The 18,074-nt window shown below is 49.2% G+C and overlaps 1 protein-coding gene across 1 annotated transcript in view; it reads left to right on the top strand.

Moving 5' to 3' along the window:
- Positions 1-18,074, top strand: part of LOC311309194 (pleckstrin homology domain-containing family G member 3-like) — a 38,530-nt gene that overhangs the window by 14,290 nt on the left and 6,166 nt on the right. Inside the window, exons 3-15 of the mRNA XM_084438373.1 lie at positions 5,088-5,599; positions 8,479-8,579; positions 10,878-10,947; positions 11,079-11,125; positions 11,544-11,694; positions 12,420-12,551; positions 13,854-14,036; positions 14,347-14,439; positions 14,579-14,665; positions 14,760-14,793; positions 15,720-15,821; positions 16,124-16,380; positions 17,195-17,599. Coding sequence (XP_084294499.1) covers positions 5,088-5,599; positions 8,479-8,579; positions 10,878-10,947; positions 11,079-11,125; positions 11,544-11,694; positions 12,420-12,551; positions 13,854-14,036; positions 14,347-14,439; positions 14,579-14,665; positions 14,760-14,793; positions 15,720-15,821; positions 16,124-16,380; positions 17,195-17,599 — 2,174 coding nt within the window. The remainder of the gene's footprint in view (positions 1-5,087; positions 5,600-8,478; positions 8,580-10,877; positions 10,948-11,078; positions 11,126-11,543; positions 11,695-12,419; positions 12,552-13,853; positions 14,037-14,346; positions 14,440-14,578; positions 14,666-14,759; positions 14,794-15,719; positions 15,822-16,123; positions 16,381-17,194; positions 17,600-18,074) is intronic.

Genomic DNA, 18,074 nt, shown 5'->3' with positions numbered 1-18,074 from the left:
TAGTTTGAAACAAAGGAGCCTTTGTGCACGATTAGGTCACAGTAGGAAACATACTATTGACTTAATGATATCGTGCATACAGTAAAGTCATGCTTCTGCCTTGCTACCTCATATTCAACCAGTCTCTGTCAAAACCCAACAGCCATACCGTGCTGTTGCTCTGAGGTAAATAAATGCAAATCTGCTTGCAAATATGCGCTTCCAAGTCTCTGTGGAAAGTTTGACTTGAATGGCACCTTCAAACTTGTGACCTGTATGAAAATAATTTTGTACTGTGTGCTATATATAGTACATGACTCCAAAATAGGCTATTTCATTCCCCTGACATCCATTTTTGTCTGCCTTCACATGTTGCCGAGGCCTGGATGGTGATGACAGTTGCTGTACATCAACTGTTGCCTTGTAGCCGGTGGCTCTCAGTTTCACTGTAACGCCGTCGGCATACAGAACATTCCCCAAATACCTCCCGGAAAAACGGAAAAACAGTTAACTGCCGCCTTGTGTGTTCAAGGAACTCAATAGTGGGTTTTGACGTTCGCAGATGGAAAAACGAAGCTATCATGTTTAGAATACTTTAGCTAATTGTCAGTTATTGCTCAGAGCAGATGCGTAGCTTTTAAACTAGACTGGATGATCATTGTGTTCTGAGCGAGACGTGGATAACCTGAACACCTGTTTACCCTGTTTGGGGGCGGCTGTAACTCAGTTGGTAGAGCGGGTCGTTCAGTGATCGAAGGGTCAGCGGTTCGAATCCCAGCTCCGACTGTCCACATGTCGAAGTGTCCTTGAGCAAGACACCTTACCCCAAATTGCTCCCAATGAGTAGGTTAGCACCTTGCATGGCAGCTACCGCCATTGGTGTGTGAATGTGTGTGTGAATGGGTGAATGAGAGGCCACTGTAAAGCGCTTTGAGTGCCGCTAAGGTGGAAAAGCGCTATATAAGTGCAGTCCATTTACCATCCATTTTACCCGTAGGTTATCCACCCAGTGGCTCGGGCTCCTTCAGGGGTCTAGGCGAGACCATCCCTGGCCGTAAGAGCGACAGACCACCAGAGATCCACAGACTCACAAGTGGGTGATTATTACTGGAACTAACAAGGGATCCCATCTCATCCCTGCTTATGCACAGTCTCCGGTCATATTTCCTATCCAAACGATGAGGGATTATGGGTCTTTGCTTGGGTTTTCCTGTCTGAACGGACAATTATGCAGAGTGAGGGGAACAGGGTCGTGTCTTCCAATTTGGGGTGTACAGGTACCTACAGGTACCCACAGTTGTATCACCCAGTGTGGGTCTTGTGATGGCGGCGTGGTGGACAGGGCTGTGTCCGAGGATATACTGAGCTCAGATCAGCGCTAAGTGTTTGCAGATGCCGAGGAGACCCTGAGGCACCAGGCAAGACCAGACCAGCTTTTGAAGCTCTAACTATCAGATTCGAACTACGCCTGTCAGATAACGGCACTTCATCTGTCTGCTAATGTGTAAAGCAGTACCTTTCAGGGTATTTCAGTGAGCGTAGCAAGTGTAACGGCTTCTATAGAGGTCATTATGAAGGAGGTCCTCTTTCTGGTGATCCTGTGCTGTACTTTGTCTTTCCACATATAGATGATCAGTGGAAACTCTTCGCCCCGGGTCACAGATGGCTAGCTAGCTAGCCTAGCGCGTAGCTTATCTCCAGACCGACATGTTTTCCAGGTCCTATGCATTCCTCTACATGGCCTGTTTCAACAAAGTGACTCTGTGGGAGGCTGGTGGTGAGACGCTAGCTTCGCCCTCAAATCAGGGTAGTGTGTTCTTAGATGGGGAGAGAGAGAGAGAGAGACCGTGAGACTCTGAGGGGGTCTCCCAGGATGGAGGATGTCTGTGGCAGTATCGCTCAGTAGTGATGCTGCATGTACTTGCGTAAGACATGTCAGGTGCATGCAAATTGGAATTCAATTCAAGCTAATGATTTTTCTCTAGGTACAACGTACATAACATTTGTATGTATCCTCCCTATTGAAAAATGCTGGTTGTGTTGTTGGGCTCATAACCAAGCACAAAGTAATGTTATCCCTTTATTGTGTTAGAGGATGCAGCTGATGATTAAAGTCACAATGAACCACAGTTCCAATCCGTGCCTCAGTCTTGACATGTTAACAGGGCTGGACAGATCAGGAAAGAGCAGGGACTGTTTTGTTTGGACCGTTCCTGCTACCCTAGAAATGTCCTCCCCTCCTCCTCTCGGCTGAGCATTGACGTCAGGACTGGAGGAGAGGGGGGAGAGGGAGGGGGAGAGAGGGAGAGAGAGAGGGAGGGGGGGAAAGAGAGGGAGAGGGGGGAGAGAGGGAGGGAGGGGGAGAGAGGGAGGGAGGGAGTGAGAGAGAGAGACAGGGAGGGAGAGGGAGAGAGGGAGAGGGAGAGAGAGGGGGAGAGAGAGGGGGAAAGGGGGAGAGAGGGAGGGAGGGAGAGAGGGAGGGAGAGAGGGAGGGAGAGAGAGGGAGACAGGGAGGGACAGGGAGAGAGAGAGGGAGAGAGAGAGGTGGAGAGGGAGAGGGAGGGAGAGAGAGAGGCTTGGCTGGCTGAGTAAGTGTTGTGATGGTACTCAAACCCCAAAGCCAAGGGGAAAGGAGGGCACTAGATGAGACATTCATCGTGGTCTGGTGAGTCGAACCACGCTGCGTACAACTACACTCCCTTGTTATATAATTACAACCTTTCCAAACTGCTCTCTTGTGGTTAGCCTCTGCTTTGCAAGCTCATCCCTGGCCTGCTAGGAGACTTGGCTGGCGTGCGAGCAGCGTTGTTCCAGATTGTTGTGCAGCCCGGCGTGTAGCGGAGTTCACACTGTCCCGGGATCTCAGGACGCATGAGCTCAACTCTGATTCATGGAAACTTTGAGGAGGGAGCCAGGGGAAGGAGGGCTGTGTGTGTGTTTGTGTGCGGGTGTGTGACTTCATTCAGTCAACTGTCTACACAAGCATACCTCTGGAGAAGAGTCTGTTTTTTTGTTGTCCCCTACCCAGCAACGCCAGAGAACGGGGATCTTTGAACTGTAGTGCAGGAGTCAATACATTTCATGCCCTGTTGAGGAATCGGATGTATAAATGTATATGCCGACTGAATGGTTCTCAGAATCCCATCATTGTGCTGCTGTGGATTCCTGGTTTCAGTGCTGTGAGATACCAGTCACCTATGTGGAAGCACTAGGATTGTTGCCTTTTTTAATCTTTGTTGTATGTGTATTGTAATGGACCATGAGTCTGCATAATAAAGTTGATTGATTGATTGATTGATTGATTGATTGATTGATTGATTGATTGATTGATTAATTAGCAGATTGACCCTAGCTGTGGTCAAGGGCATTAGAGAGGCAGGAGCTGTCTCTTGCACCATATCTGGGACCAGACTGTATTTATTTCTCCATTAGATTTCTTTTCACTCTACAGATATCTGTATAATCTACAGATAATACCGAAGTGAAGACGGTTTTCGAACCATGAAAGCCTGACTTGACTTTCCGTCGACTTAAAAAGCTTTTTTTCCACTTAAATAGCACATATCCACTGGCATGGCCTCGCCACCCTGATCATGTGATCTCTCTCCACGTTAGAAACAGAATGCGAGATCACGCGATCAGGATGGTGGAATGAAAACGTTTGATCTGTCGATATACTGAAGAAGAGCAGACTTGAGTGAAAAAACGCTCGTGGAGAAATGTAGGGTCGCAGACAGGGCATAAGACTGACTTCCCCAGGGGGAAATGGCGCTTGTTAGTAGTTCTGGGCAGTCTTGGTGCGTTAGTGACACTTGTCTTTACGATTGCTTTGTCCGTTTTGTAAACATTTGTCAGCGCTGCTGCGGTATAAACCATTTGAAACAGTGTGATCTTATCAAGTCCGTGTGTGTATCGCTTCGAAACCCGCTGTCTTCACCTGCCAATATCACTGACCGGACCAGAGCTGGAACGCTCATTCATTGGTTTGAAATGCCATGGCAAGAATCTCTGTGATGTCAAATGGTTCTGACCTTTTGCCCCCACAAATATCTTCCGAACCAAACCCCACTGAATAGCGCCCAGAGAGAGACTCAATTTCGCACCGGTCTAGGGAAAGTTTGCGGGCGCGTTCTCCCCCATCTGGACAGGAAGACCGTGAAACAGGATATGTATTTCATTCCTCCTGATTTGAGACGTATACTGTAGCTCGATAAAAAGAACCGGCCTATAAACAAATCCTCGGGTCACCCTTCCCACTTCTACCACCAACCTGTCCCCCCCCTCCTCTCTGTTTTTCCAAGGTCGGTCCTCCACAGGTCGGGGGGAGGCAGGACTGCTGGGTTTCCCAGAGAATAGCGCTGTAATTAGGCCATGTCAGTAGTGATTTGAGAAAGCCCTTCTGTAGTAAAGCACTCCCGGGCCCTTAGGCCGCCAGGCGCAACGCTGCTCCTCTCGCTGTCACTGCGTTTTAGTCTCTGCTTTGAGAGGAAGGGGACTCGGTGCATTGTGGTGCATTGTGGTCCGGTCGTATGTAAACTGTGTACTGTATGAGGGCCTGTGTCCGTCTAGGTTGTTCCTTGATAGTGTTTCAGCGCATTCTGCCTGTCAGACTTGCAAGTTGGATCTGACCGTTTTGTATACTAACTAAATACCTTCCTCCCTTTGCTTTCGCTCTCTCTCTCTCCCTTCCTCTCTCTCCCTTCCTCTCTCTCCCTCTCACTCTCTCGCTTTCCCTCTCTCCCTTTCCCTCTCTCTCTCCCTCTCTTTCTCTCTCTCACTCTCTCCCTCTCTCTCCCCCTCCCTCCCTCTCTCTCTCTCTCTCTCTCTCTCTCTCTCCCTCTCACTCTCTCCCTCTCTCTCTCCCCCTCCCTCCCTCTCTCTCTCTCTCTCTCTCCCCCTCCCTCCCTCTCTCTCTCTCTCTCTCTCTCCCCCTCCCTCCCTCTCTCTCTCTCTCTCTCTCCCCCTCCCTCCCTCTCTCTCTCTCTCTCTCCCTCTCCCTCTCTCCCCCTCCCTCTCTCTCTCTCTCTCTCTCTCGCTCCCTCTCCCTCCCTCCCTCTCTCTCTCTCTCTCTCTCTCTCCCCCTCCCTCTCTCTCTCTCTCTCTAACAGAATCTCCTCGGTTGTGCTCGTCCCTCTCCGTCAGTGAGCAGGCGTCGGGGGGTCCGGTCCCGGATCCAGACTGCTACGGTGGTCTGAGCGCGGAGCCCCCGGAGGGCGACGGCCGGCGCCCGGTGAGCCTCGTCTCCACCCTGTCCTCCGGCTCGTCCCGGGACGGCCACAGCCTGTACGGCAGCAGCGCGGCGCTCCCCTCCTCCTCCTCCTCCTCCACGCCGCCCCCGCCCAGCGAGGACGACATCGACCTGGAGCTCAGCCCCGCGGAGGGCGCCAGAGAGCACCACAGTCCCGGTCGGGGGTACCCCAGGGTCGAGTGGAAGGACCCTTGTGGATCCGGGCCCCAGTGTGACAGCAGCAGGAGAGCTGGTACCTCCCAGACTCCGCCCTCGCCCTGCGCCACGGAGGCCATGGCGCCCAACTCCAACCTCACCTACGTGGACCGCGTTGTCATGGAGATCATTGAGACGGAGCGCATGTACGTCAGGGACCTGCGTAGCATTGTGGAGGTGAGGGTCGGTGAGACTTACATCCAAGCCTGGTTGACTATAGGGTTCCATTCAACTTAATGGGATGCAGGATTTTCACTTTAGGCCAAGCATTCCACAATTAGCCGGCCATTTGATATTATTGTACTCTAATGGACATTCTAATGGTTTGTTTAACTTGGCCAGCAGTAAGAAATAAAAGATTGAACCAATAACGGTTATAGAGAGCAAATTAAGTTTTATTGGTTCCAGGCAACTTTTTGTGACCATAAATGTGCCTGGAACTTGTCAAGTCTAGCAGAACTGATCGTTTTACAAGGATCCATTTTGATTTCCTGTGATGAAGTGGCAAGGCACCAGGTTTCATTTCCTCGTTCTCCCCAGGGAATACCTCTGGGCTTTTAGAATATCTGATATGATGTTATGGTCATTTTGTATATCTGTTTGTTTTGTACATTATACTCTACTGTGCAAGATCCCAGTCTCCAAGCTGTGTGCTTTCATACTGCTCACATCTTGAGTTCAAACAGTCCTCAGACCATTGCATGCAAAGCACCTCTTTCACATCAGCAATCTCTCTCTCTCTCCCTCTCTCTCTCTCTCTCTCTCTCTCTCCTGTGTGATCTCAGTTAAAGATAGGAACCTCTACTCTTGACTGCATCATCTGGTTCTAGAACTTGGGAAATCCACTTACCAGTCCATTGATCTCTCGTCATGACTGATGGCTTTGTAGTCTGAAAAGCAATTACCGCATATGCCGATTGATTGACAACACTGTCTGTGACTACGTCTGGCCATCAACTCACCTTGTACTCTACTTCTTGCTGGTTTTTTTTATACAGTCTTTCAATAGTGTCCATTTTTTCCTAAAGTGGTACATCCGATCTTTTCTACGACGGTAAAATCTTTCATTTTTGGGACAATTAGACTAAACTGTGAGCAAATTACACACAATCTGTCTCATCTGTGAAGCTCCGACGCCCATAAGCCTGAACAGGCCGTGATGTCTTAAACCCACCAGGCAGTTCCTCTGGCAGCGCGTGAGCCCGCCTCTCTCCTCACCTTGTCTCTGTGACTGAGTGCGCTGGAACCTCGCTGGTGTTGAGTGGGTTGAGCTCCCAGAGTAATGAGCGGTCCCAGCCGACACTCCCAGACTTCCTCAGGACTTCCAACTATTCCACCACCCCTGCCTGCTGCTCCGGGCCCTTCTAGCCCCGGCCCCCGGCCCTACCCCTGCTCTGTGCCCCAAACCCACCATACAGAGGCCTCCGTTCTCACCCCAGCCAAAAACAACACTTCCATATTCCAGCCCCGACCAGAGAGACGTAGCGTGGAGTCACTGCTCTTTCTCCACATGCTGTAGAAAGAGGAGACCTTTCCAGTTTTTCACAGATCTTTGTTCTCTCATATGGACATGACACAGTCACTCAGTACTCTCGTACCACCACCGAACCTTAACATGGAAGTGAAACGTTGTTGGCATCGGTTCAGTATTGACCTCTAGCAAACTGATATGCCTCCGCACTTGTGATGTTGACCGTTCACACACGCCAGCTGTTTGGGTTCCTACGCCATAAACTCCCGCTGTATTCCTCATACTGTGTGTGTTGTCATGTTGGAATATGCTTTTTTGAACAGCTGTGTAACCCAGCTGGTCTCTCCAGTCCGCATCCGCCCCTACAGCTGTCCTGAACTGACTGGAGTGCTTTCACGCCTCGCCGTCAATCCCGAAGTCGGCCATGTTGGAGATACTGAATGTAGATAGCTAGATAGATACAGTGTCTGTCTGTCTGTCTGTCTGTCTGTCTGTCTGTCTGTCTGTCTGTCTGTCTGTCTGTCTGTCTGTCTGTCTTGCTGTACCTCCAACATGGCCAACTTCCTGATTCCTTGTGTGCCCTGCTGTGAAAACACTCTATAGCCAGTACCTTAGTGTATGTGAGGAATAAGTACTTCTACAATCTTGGTCAGGTCAGCTGGAGCCTAATCATGGTGATGTCACCATAGATGAGCAGGACTGTATGAGGTGCCCTGCTGAATGCCAGTCAGCATTGCTCTCACTAGACAGGAATGCTCCCACCAGGACACGCTTTAGTTCAATGTGTGGTGTGAAGTGATGACTCTACGACTTACTCTGCACCGACAGCTGTGTGTGTGTGTGTGTGTGTGTGTGTGTGGGTGTGTGTGTGTGTTTGTGTTCACAGTTGTTGAAAAAGTAGTCTGTTTGCCCTTAGAAGTGTGTGTGTGTGTGTGTGTGTGTGTGTGTGTGTGTGTGTGTCTGGGGATTTGGGGGGGAAAAAATTATTTTGCTCTTGTTTGTATTTGGTGTGCATTTTACATGTGTGTAACTTTGTGAAAATAATAGAATAGTGGAGCTCTAGAAATAGATCTTCTGTTCCACTGATTCTTATCTACTTGCTGTCCCTGCTGTCTAAAGGCAGTCTGGTCATGGGAGGGGGAACAAATTGTTCTGGATCTGATGGACTCGCTTCAACAGAACCATTGCCAGAGGGTCAAGCTGGCCTCCTGTAAAAGCAACAAATCCTTTAAAGGCTCCTCAGAGTCTCTGGACTCTAGACAGAATTATTTGAAGATACAATTCAGGGATGATGAACAGAGGTTAACTCTTCATCATGTGTGGTCCGTTTATTCCCCTGACACAGTCCAGACAGGATGCACTGAATTGAAATAACACTGGAACATTGACTATAAGCAGACAATGAACCACCTCTGGGCACATGCAGCACTTTCTCTGTACACAGGCTCCCTCTACTGGGGAAGATGTGAAAGTGCATCTAAGGGTATACTGTAGTTGGAGAACATCATTTAAAGCGTTTACTCTTTACAGTGTGTTGATGTAAAGTGTGTCAAACTGTAATATAATCCCAGAATTGTTTTTCCAGGATTACCTGGCTCACATCATCGATGTGGGCGACCTCCCGATCCGACCAGAACAGGTGTGTGCCCTGTTCGGGAACATTGAGGATATCTATGAGTTCAACAGGTAAGCTTTTCTTCTCCATGACATTATCTCAAAATATGAAAGGACATAATCAGGACTGTACCATTGATGATTACTTGAAGTAATCTGAAATGAATGGCAAATAGTTCACGACATACTAACCATCCACCAGAGAGAGTGCCCTGTAGTGTAATCCCAGACAGCAATCCGATCAGGGCCATATACAGGCTAGATCTGGCACTTGTGGGTTAGTTCCGGCCCATATATGGCCCGGATCCGCTTGCTATCTGGGATGCCTGTTTTGACAGAAAGGTAGATGATTTCAACGTGTACTGGGGGAGTTGTGCGTGCTTCCTCAGCCTCTCGCCAGGAGACGATTAACATTCCTCTCCTCCCCCAGTCTGGCACCTCCCACATAGGAGCCCAACATATTATATGTCCTGTAGAGACCAAGAGGTGGAAACAGAATTCTTGTACGTCTCTAGTAAGTTTTCTCCCAGTCTAGATACAGAGAATGGAGATTTTGGCTCCAGAGGAGTGACAGTCTTCAAATCATGAGGTCTTGGTACTTCATATTAATGTGTGTGTGTGTGTGTGTGTGTGTTGGGGGGGGGGGGAGTTGCTTTCCTTCTAGAGTCATTTTAAGAAATAATTAAAGTGCATGTCTTGGAGTGTGTGGCTTGTTGTCGGGAGGCGCATCATGTCGGCGTTGCACAGGTCTCTCCGCTAGACGCTGCGACTGAGTCATCCCAATTAGCAGGAAAAAGCCCGGGGGGAAGCAAATGACTGATGCGCAAGAGACGAGCGCACTTCTAAATCGCTGGCTTGAAAATGCTGCTAGACTGACTGGCTCTCCCCAGGTGAACAGAGTCATCCGAGCAGAAACGGAACCAGCTTCTCGGGAGACATGAAACTGGAACGGATAAAGCAGATTCCTCACAGCCTTGTCCTACGACGTGTCGTGCGGTTTAGTGATGCGCATGTCTAGGGACTACCTCGTGGGCTGTTATTTAAAGCTCTTCCTCTTGCTGCTTCCTCAGGCTATGGCCTCTATACTGACATTGCATGCTTAGGCTGCTCGTTAAAGATGGCCGCTACGCCATAACCTCAGACGACCTCTCTTGCGGCTCTGATATTGTCAAAATCTCCCCCTTCCTCTCCAGGCTGTCTCGGTGCACGCAAGAACCAAATATGAGACCCCTGTCAAAACGTCAACTCCATCATAAAATATTAAGTCTTTTCAACGTATTTCGTTATTGATAATATTTGACACATTGGCCTGTCTTTGTTTTTTTGCCCAGTCAGGCCTCACAGATGGACGGTCTTTGATGTAAGTTATGGAATGCGACACGGTGGGCTGCGTTTGCCTCCCGCCAAGAACATGTGTGAACGGCTTTTGTGTAGGTCGATGTTTGTTGACGTTTTGGTTTTTCTGCCGTTCTGTTTTTTTGCCGTGGCGACGCCCCCCCCCCCCTCTCTCTCTCTCTCTCTCTCTCTCTCTCTCTCTCTCTCTCTCTCTCTCTCTCTCTCTCTCTCTCTCTCTCTCTCTCTCTCTCTCTCTCTCTCTCGATGAGCTCGCCCTGCTCTAGTTGACATGGTTCTGTCCAGTGGCTCCACACAGTCTGCTAGGTCACATCATCACTCTCATCTAGGCGTGCTCTATCGAGCCGGTCATCGCCACAGGCAAAACATCAACATGCAAATCAGGCCGGCGCTCCATTCGAAGGTATTCCCAGACACAGAAAGCCTACAGTGTTCTAGACATTCCCTTCAATGGACGTTTTCCATTGCAGATCGCAGATCTAGAATGAGGCTCATGCCTGCTCGGTGCCTGGGAAAGCCTTCCCTCCCTCCCCATAACCTGTCTTTCATATCTGCACCCAACCTCACAGGTGTGTCTATTCTGTTGTTTCTGACCTCTCTCTCTCTCTCTCTCTCTCTCTTTCTCTGTCTGTCTCTCTCTCTCTGTCTCTGTCTCTCTCTGTCTCTGTCTCTCCCTCTCTCTCTCTCTCTCTCTCTCTCTCTGTCTGTCTCTCTCTCTCTGTGTCTCTCTGTCTCTGTCTCTCTGTCTCTCTCTCTCTCTCTGTGTCTCTCTCTCTGTCTCTCTCTCTGTCTCTCTCTCTGTCTCTGTCTCTGTCTCTCTCTCTCTGTCTCTCCCTCTCTCTCTCTCTCTCTCTCTCTCTCTCTCTCTCTCTCTCTGTCTCTGTCTCTCTGTCTCTCTCTCTGTCTCTCTCTCTGTGTCTCTCTTTGTCTCTCTCTCTCTGTCTCTCTGTCTCTCTCTCGCTCTCTGTCTCTCTCCCTCTCTCTCTCTCCCTCTCTCTCTCTCTCTCTCTCTCTCAGCGAACTGCTGCAGTCTCTGGACATGTGTGAGAGTGACCCTGTGGCTGTTGCCAGGTGCTTCGTAGATAAGGTGAGTGGAGCCGACTCGCCCAGACAGAAGGTCACAAGGTCACTGTCGCAGACTGATTGACGATACCGCGAGTTCGAAGTCAGCCCTATTGATCTCTTTTTTTGGTGACCTGTCTGCCCTGTGTGTTACAGAGCGACAATTTTGAGATCTACACCCAGTACTGCACTAACTACCCCAAGTAAGTCAAATGAAAATGTTTGTGTGGAAGTTATTCGGCAGTTATGTTTGAATTCGTCTGTTTGAATGAATGACCAATGACTGTATGGTACGTAAGAGGACGGCTGTAGCTCAGGAGGTAGAGCGGGTCGTCCAATGATCGTAGGGTCTGCGGTTCGAATCCCGGCTTCTCCTGACGACATGTCGAAGTGTCCTTGGGCAAAGACACCGCACCCAAAATTGCTCCCAATTAGCAGGCTAGCTCCTTGCATGGCAGCTGCCGCCATTGGTGTGTGTATGTGTGTGTGAATGGGTGAATGAGAGGCCTTCTCTGTAAAGAGTTTGGATAAAAGCGCTATATAAGTGCAGTCCATTCACCGTTTACGTTGGATAAGCGGTTCATCTGTTTGAATCTCTCCTCTCCCGTGCGTTCCTTCCAGCTCAGTGGCGGCGCTGACGGAGTGTATGAGGAGCAAGACCCTGGCCAAGTTCTTCCGGGACAGGCAGGCCTCTCTGAAGCGCTCCCTACCGCTGGGCTCCTACCTGCTCAAACCGGTCCAGAGGATCCTCAAATACCACCTGCTGCTCCAGGTAGGCAGTCTGCTTCAACCACATCTCCTTCCTGCAGAATCAAATCAAATCAAACTTTATTCATAGAGAATCTCGTACACAAATGCACACACTGCACAATTACACACCCACCACCCAGAGGGTCATAAAGGTCACAGAGGACCCTAAAGGTCAACAAGATAATCATGATGCACTGTAGCCGCTCCATGTCTTAAAGTCGCACTGAAATGAAAAAAGCATTCTGTCCCATTTTGGTTCACATAATTGGTCATAGTGTTCACCTATTCAACGATGTATGCCAAAATTTACAAAATTCTACTTTTGTTGTAATCTTATATCAAAGTATATAATTTCTTACTTCCTGGAAAACGGTAGGTCACGTGCAATGACGACAACAGGTACCTTAGATTTTAGGCCAATAATCTCACGACATCCACCCGTCAATCAACACTATCCTTCTATCAAATCAGTTCTTAAAACCCGTCCACTTGTCAATGTTCCAATCAAATTCCTCTAAACATATGTCCCACCCTTATAGCTTGTTTGCGTCGGAAATACGTCAAACTACGGAAGTTAGATGATCTCAAACGTCCGTTTCAGTGCGACTTTAAGGTCAAGTAAGGCTATTTTTTCAAGAAAGGAATTGGCTAAGCATACAGCAAGGGCCTAGTGTACACGGTGCATTTAGTCTTATTGAACAGATATGAATGATCATGATGCCAGGGTCACCATGTCCTCTTTGACAGGAGATAGTCAGACACTACGACCCGGAGGAGGACGGCTACGAGGTGGTGCGGGAGGCCATCGACACCATGACGGGCGTGGCCTGGTACATCAACGACATGAAGAGGAAACATGAGCACGCCGTCAGACTGCAGGTCAGCTGGGAGGGAACGGGGTTGGTGGGGGGGCGGTGGGGGGGGGGGGGGGGTTTGGGGGAAGGGAAGTGGGACATCACAATCTGCAATTATATTATGTCGCTTTGGATGATAGCGTCAGCTAAATGACTGTAATATAAAGTAATCTCGTCTCCCCGTCTCCCTCTACTTTGTCAAACCTTTGAGAGAGGTTTTCCCTCCTAGAGTAGATGGTGTTGTTGGGAGAACTCACTCCTCATCCAGCTCCTCTCTCCTCCCTGGCTGTTCTCTCCTACAGCCCTGTCTCATCTCCCGTAGCGCTGCTGTATCACTCCCTCCGACTGACCTCGTCTTCCCGACCCCCAGACATTCCTCTTTTTAATTCAGTCCTTCTCTCCGTCGCTCCAATAAATCAGGCTACCGCTGACCCCCCTGGCCGACCTTAAGACGTGCTTCACAGCCCTGGTCCTTAGAGAGGAACTGGCCACAGGAAGACTAGAAACCCTCATAGAGTCCCGTGTCGCGCTTTTAGGGTGCGGTCTTCCGCGCGGCTTCCAGGGTCCAGTGATATCTGGATGGGAATGACTTCCGGGTGCGCTCGCTTTCAATTCAAGTTGTGCGTCCGAAGACAATAATAACAATAATAATAATAACAATAATAATTAGATTAGACATAGAGTCCCATCGACCAGAAAGCCTCAGCCCCCCCCCCCCCTCCCCCCACACCTCTTGTCTCCTCAACCCCCTTCTGGTTAAACGTCATCAGGACTTTGTTGGGACTTGTGAATGTGAGACCCAATCAATGTGGTGTTCTGACCTTCCCGAAACTCCACACTGTACATGCAGTGTACTGTACGCTCCTCCCAAGGCCATTCTCCATGGCTGGGTGTCTATTGCCGTTTTTTGTTGTTCCCCCACAATCTAAGACGTTGACTGGCGAGGGAGTCTGTTCTGCTCAGGCAGTCTGGCTGTGTTTGTGTTCACTTTTCTGGCCCCCGGTTGAAACTGTTTTTTTTGCTTCCCTCTGGAATATGTAGGGGTAGGACCTATGCCCACCCCCCCTCCCATTGCTCTCTGTAAAGCACATGGTGTTGCCTCTGTGTATGAAGTGCGCTATACAAATAAAGTTTGATTTGATTTGTGTTTTCAACAACATGCAGCACTGTTGTCTTCACATTCTGTAGCGCAGCCTTCACCGCTCGTGGTTTTATGTAGAATAAACACCAACGTTTTGTACATATACTATACATACTCACACATGTACAGCACTGTATAGCTCAACCGTGTGTGTGTGTGTGTGTGTGTGTGTGTGTGTGTGTGTAGGAGATCCAGTCCCTGTTGATCAACTGGAAGGGTCCCGACCTCACGACCTACGGGGAGCTGGTCCTGGAGGGCACCTTCCACGTCCACCGGGCCAAAAACACACGCACGCTCTTCCTCTTCGACAAGATCCTCCTCATCACCAAGAAGAGGGGAGAGCACTACGTCTACAAGACCCACATCTCGGTACACTACGCTGGGAAAAGGGGCGGCGTCACCCAGGAGTCTATGACTTACTTGACTGTCTTTTGCTGGACAGTCAGTTTTTGGCACAGCGAACGTTAGCACTAGCTAACATTAGCTCGCTATCTCAACGTTGCTAGATAATTTGCAGTTGGCAAAAACAAGGCACTCGTTGCTAACGTAGGTGTAAAACATTGGTAGCCTTGCCAACTCTAAACTCTCTAGTGTGCTCTAAGCTTGGCACTGTTCAGCTGCATACAGCTTGTCTGTGGACACAAACCCTAAAAACATTGTTGTGTGTGGGCGGTTGCAGTGCGCCACCCTGATGCTGCTGGAGAGCGCTAAGGACCCTCTGCACTTCAGCGTCATCCACTTCAAGCACCCGAAGCAGCCGCACACCGTGCAGGTAAATGTGGATCCAACCGCGGCTGCATATTAAATGGTGTACTGCTTCACAGTCTCCTGTGCCTTGGCTAGAGTGGCTCCACTAATTCAGTTATTCTGTGGTCTGTAGAGCTGATTTACTGTTTGTTTGTTTGTTTCAGGCCAAGACTGTTGAGGAGAAGCGCCTGTGGGCTCACCACATCAAGAGGCTCATTCTGGAGAACCATCACACCATCCTCCCTCAGAAGGTGAAGGACCACAACTGAACTTTTAGCAAGATTCGGTCAGCTGCTTTAAAGTTCAGCCTGGCATTTAAAACCAATTATTCCCCTGTTTTTGCAGGCAAAAGAGGCCATCTTGGAAATGGATTCCATCTGTGAGTGTTCCAGTTCACTTTGGTTGCTCTCATTACATTATGTACATTAGACATTTAGCAGACACTTTTATCCAAAGCAACTTACAATAATTGCATTTAATGGAGGTGGTCACAGTACTACTACTCACTAGAACGTACAAGTGCATCTCCCCTCTAAAGAAGTGACTAAGAGCATAATCTAGTGGTAAAGCCAAAGTGCCAGAATAGCAAACTAAAAATACAGTTAGTGCTCAAGAGGGAGGATCGTGATAGTACTTCTTGAAGAGATGCGTTTTGAGCCTGTGGTGAAAGATGGGCAGCGACTCTGCTGTCCTGACCTCAGTGGGCAGTTCATTCCACCACAGCAGTTCAGAACAAAGAAGAGGTGACCGAGTCGATCGACCGCAGGGGCCTCAGAGTGACGGGGCAGCCAATCGCCCGAAAGTAGCAGAGCGTAGTGGTCGGGAGGGGGTGTAGGGTTTGACCATGGCCTGGAGGTAGGAGGGGGCTGTTCCTTTCATCGCCCTGTAGGCTAGTACCAGAGTTTTAAACTGGATGTGAGCCGCTACAGGGAGCCAGTGTAGCGAACGGAGAAGGGAAGTTGTGTGGGAGAACTTGTGTGGTTGAACACCAGGTGAGCGGCAGATTTCTGGACAAGCTCCAGAGATTTAATGACACTACAGTAAAGCTAGCTGAAGGTGGCTTTTTCACAAGCAACAGCCAGCCAAATAATTTATTCAACTGTTAACTGTAACTGCATTTCGCTACAGTAGAATGATTGTTCTTCGTTGTATTGCACTTTCTAGTTCTGGAATGAAACTCTTTTCATTCACTAGTTCACTTTTCAGAACTATTTTGGCCAGGATTAGGCTGAATCTTTGTCCAGCAAACAGTGCATGCTTTGCTATCCCTGGTGGGTGTGTTGACGCTTGTTGGGCCGTGTCCAGACCCAGGGAAGTACCGCTACAGCCCAGAGAGGCTGAAGAAGGACGGGTTCTGCCAGCCGGAGGACGTCCTGGATGGAGGGAGACACGGACGCAGGAGATCAGGTTAGAGGTTCTACATGCAGGCACTCACACACGCACGCACACACGCACGCACGCATACACGCACTCACGCACACACACACATACACACACGCACGCACGCACTCACACACACACACGCACACACATACTGTACACACACACGCACACGCATACACACACACACACACACACACACACACACACATTCTGCCTGCAGAGCTCTCCGAATACATGGTTTGATGTTATCTAAACAGGTGTAAATGCTATGTGGAAAGACCTCCATGTTGAATCTATGTCTAATGTCTTCCTTTCTTCACCTCCAGAGCCGTCAAAGCGCCTCATAAGGACTACCAAAGGTAAAGCAGCAGTGCCGTTCTTTTTCCTGGTCATTTGTAGCGTTGCGTACTGTAGTCCAGTAGCAGCGGTCAGATCTCCACGGCCCCACTACGACCAGGAACTGATCTCCTATTCACTGCATTATGCACATGACCTCTGGAAAAATCAAAAGTTCAATGGCCAGCACTCACAGCCTCTCACACACACACACACACACACACACACACACACACACACACACAGTGTGCACACAACACACTCCTTTGCTTTGTTTTTCCCCCACCCATAATGATGTTAATTATGAGCCATATTAGCGGAAGACTTTGTCATTAACAAGCTCTTTTCATGGGTCAGGTCCAGTCTTGTGTCCGGCTCTTCTCTCATGTTTCCTAGTGTGACTGCTGGTCAAATTCATCGTTTTGTCAGATTACCCTTTCAAATCAGTTTTCCGACCATTTGAAAGATGTAAATATCACGTCACCCACATCTTAGGCAGTGTATGAAAGGAGGACATACTGTGCGATAACACTGTTGACAGACTGCAGTATAACACTGTTGATATGTTGTTTTTCCTTTCATCTTCTCCTGCCCTGCAGCCATTTTGAAGGTAAGCTCCCCCAAAACCACAGGAGTACATTTGAACCTCGCCAGGTTATTTTCTCCGCAGTGGGCAGCAAAAAAACATCAGTTCATTCAGGTCAACGTGTTCCTAAGAGATACGCCTCACAGGTTTGACTCAGCGGTTCTTGCTCTGTGAATTTCCATTTCAAGGGGATTGAACCCAAAGCTCCAGAAAATGCCAGCCTGCAGTATCCTGTATAAGGCAGAAGTTTCATTGTGTTTTTAAAGGCGTTTTTCTTTGTTGTTTTAGCGATGATGTGTTTGTTCACAACCCCCGGTCATAGCATGCATTTCCTCTCTGGCTTGGCATGGATTACAATATGCCCTCACATCTCTCTCAGTGCTAAAGCATAATTCAGTTGTCGTTCCATTGAAAACCATGCAGTTGCATTCAAACCACAGCTCCAGTGCTGGCCTTGCCATAACCTCCACATCTCTGTGACTTCACGCTACAGCACGCAGACAGCGAGGGCGCTCTGCTGGGGGACAGGCGCTCCCTGCAGCCCTCTGCTAGTGTCAGTACCCTGGACTCCGGCCTAGGCGAGCCCCAGGCTGAGAGGCCTAGTGGGAAGGAGGACACAGAGGAGATTGGCCTCAAGAGGGACTCTCTGGAGCAGCTGAGTCCCAGTGACAGTGACCCGAGGGTGGGGGTCTCACCCTGCAAAGATGGCCGTGAGCAGGAGGAGAAGCAGCAGGAGGAGGTGGAGGAGGAGAGGGAGAGTTACAAGGAGGATATTCTGTTGGAAGATGACCAGGTAGCCGACTTTGCCAGCTCCATGCTGGCAGCCATCTCCTGCTGGCACTATAGGGCCAGGGCTTTGCTTTCCGCTCAGTTCTCAACGGTGAGGCTCTTTGCCATTCACGGGTTTCCTATTTCCTGCTTCATCCCACCAGCTTGCCAGTCAACCCCATCTCTCCCATGCTCACCCTTAACACAATCTACTAACACTAGCTACTGTTTGCTGTGCTCATGGAATGCAATGATTGAAACTCACTGTGTAATCAATGCATGGACTGAAACCCTCATGGAATGGTAGCACAATCAGTAGCATTGCCAAATGAACAGGTGACCTCCAGTCTGCTGGTTGAGATTTAGAGATTCACAAGAGCTATAAGACAGTGAAGTACATGGGGTATTGGGGTATAAGACAGTAAGGTACATGGGGTATAAGACAGTGTGGTACAGTACATGGGGTATAAAACAGTGAGATTAATGTGGTATAAGACAGTGAGGTACATGGGGAATAAGACAGTGAGGTACATGGAGTATAAAACAGTGAGGTACAGGGGGTATAAGACAGTGAAGTACATGGGGTA

Source organism: Borostomias antarcticus (assembly GCF_949987555.1).
Source record: "Borostomias antarcticus genome assembly, chromosome: 5".
In the NCBI taxonomy this organism is placed as follows: Eukaryota; Metazoa; Chordata; class Actinopteri; order Stomiiformes; family Stomiidae; genus Borostomias; species Borostomias antarcticus.
The sequence above is the reverse complement of the archived record's forward strand: the minus strand, read 5'-3'. Positions and strand labels throughout refer to the sequence as shown.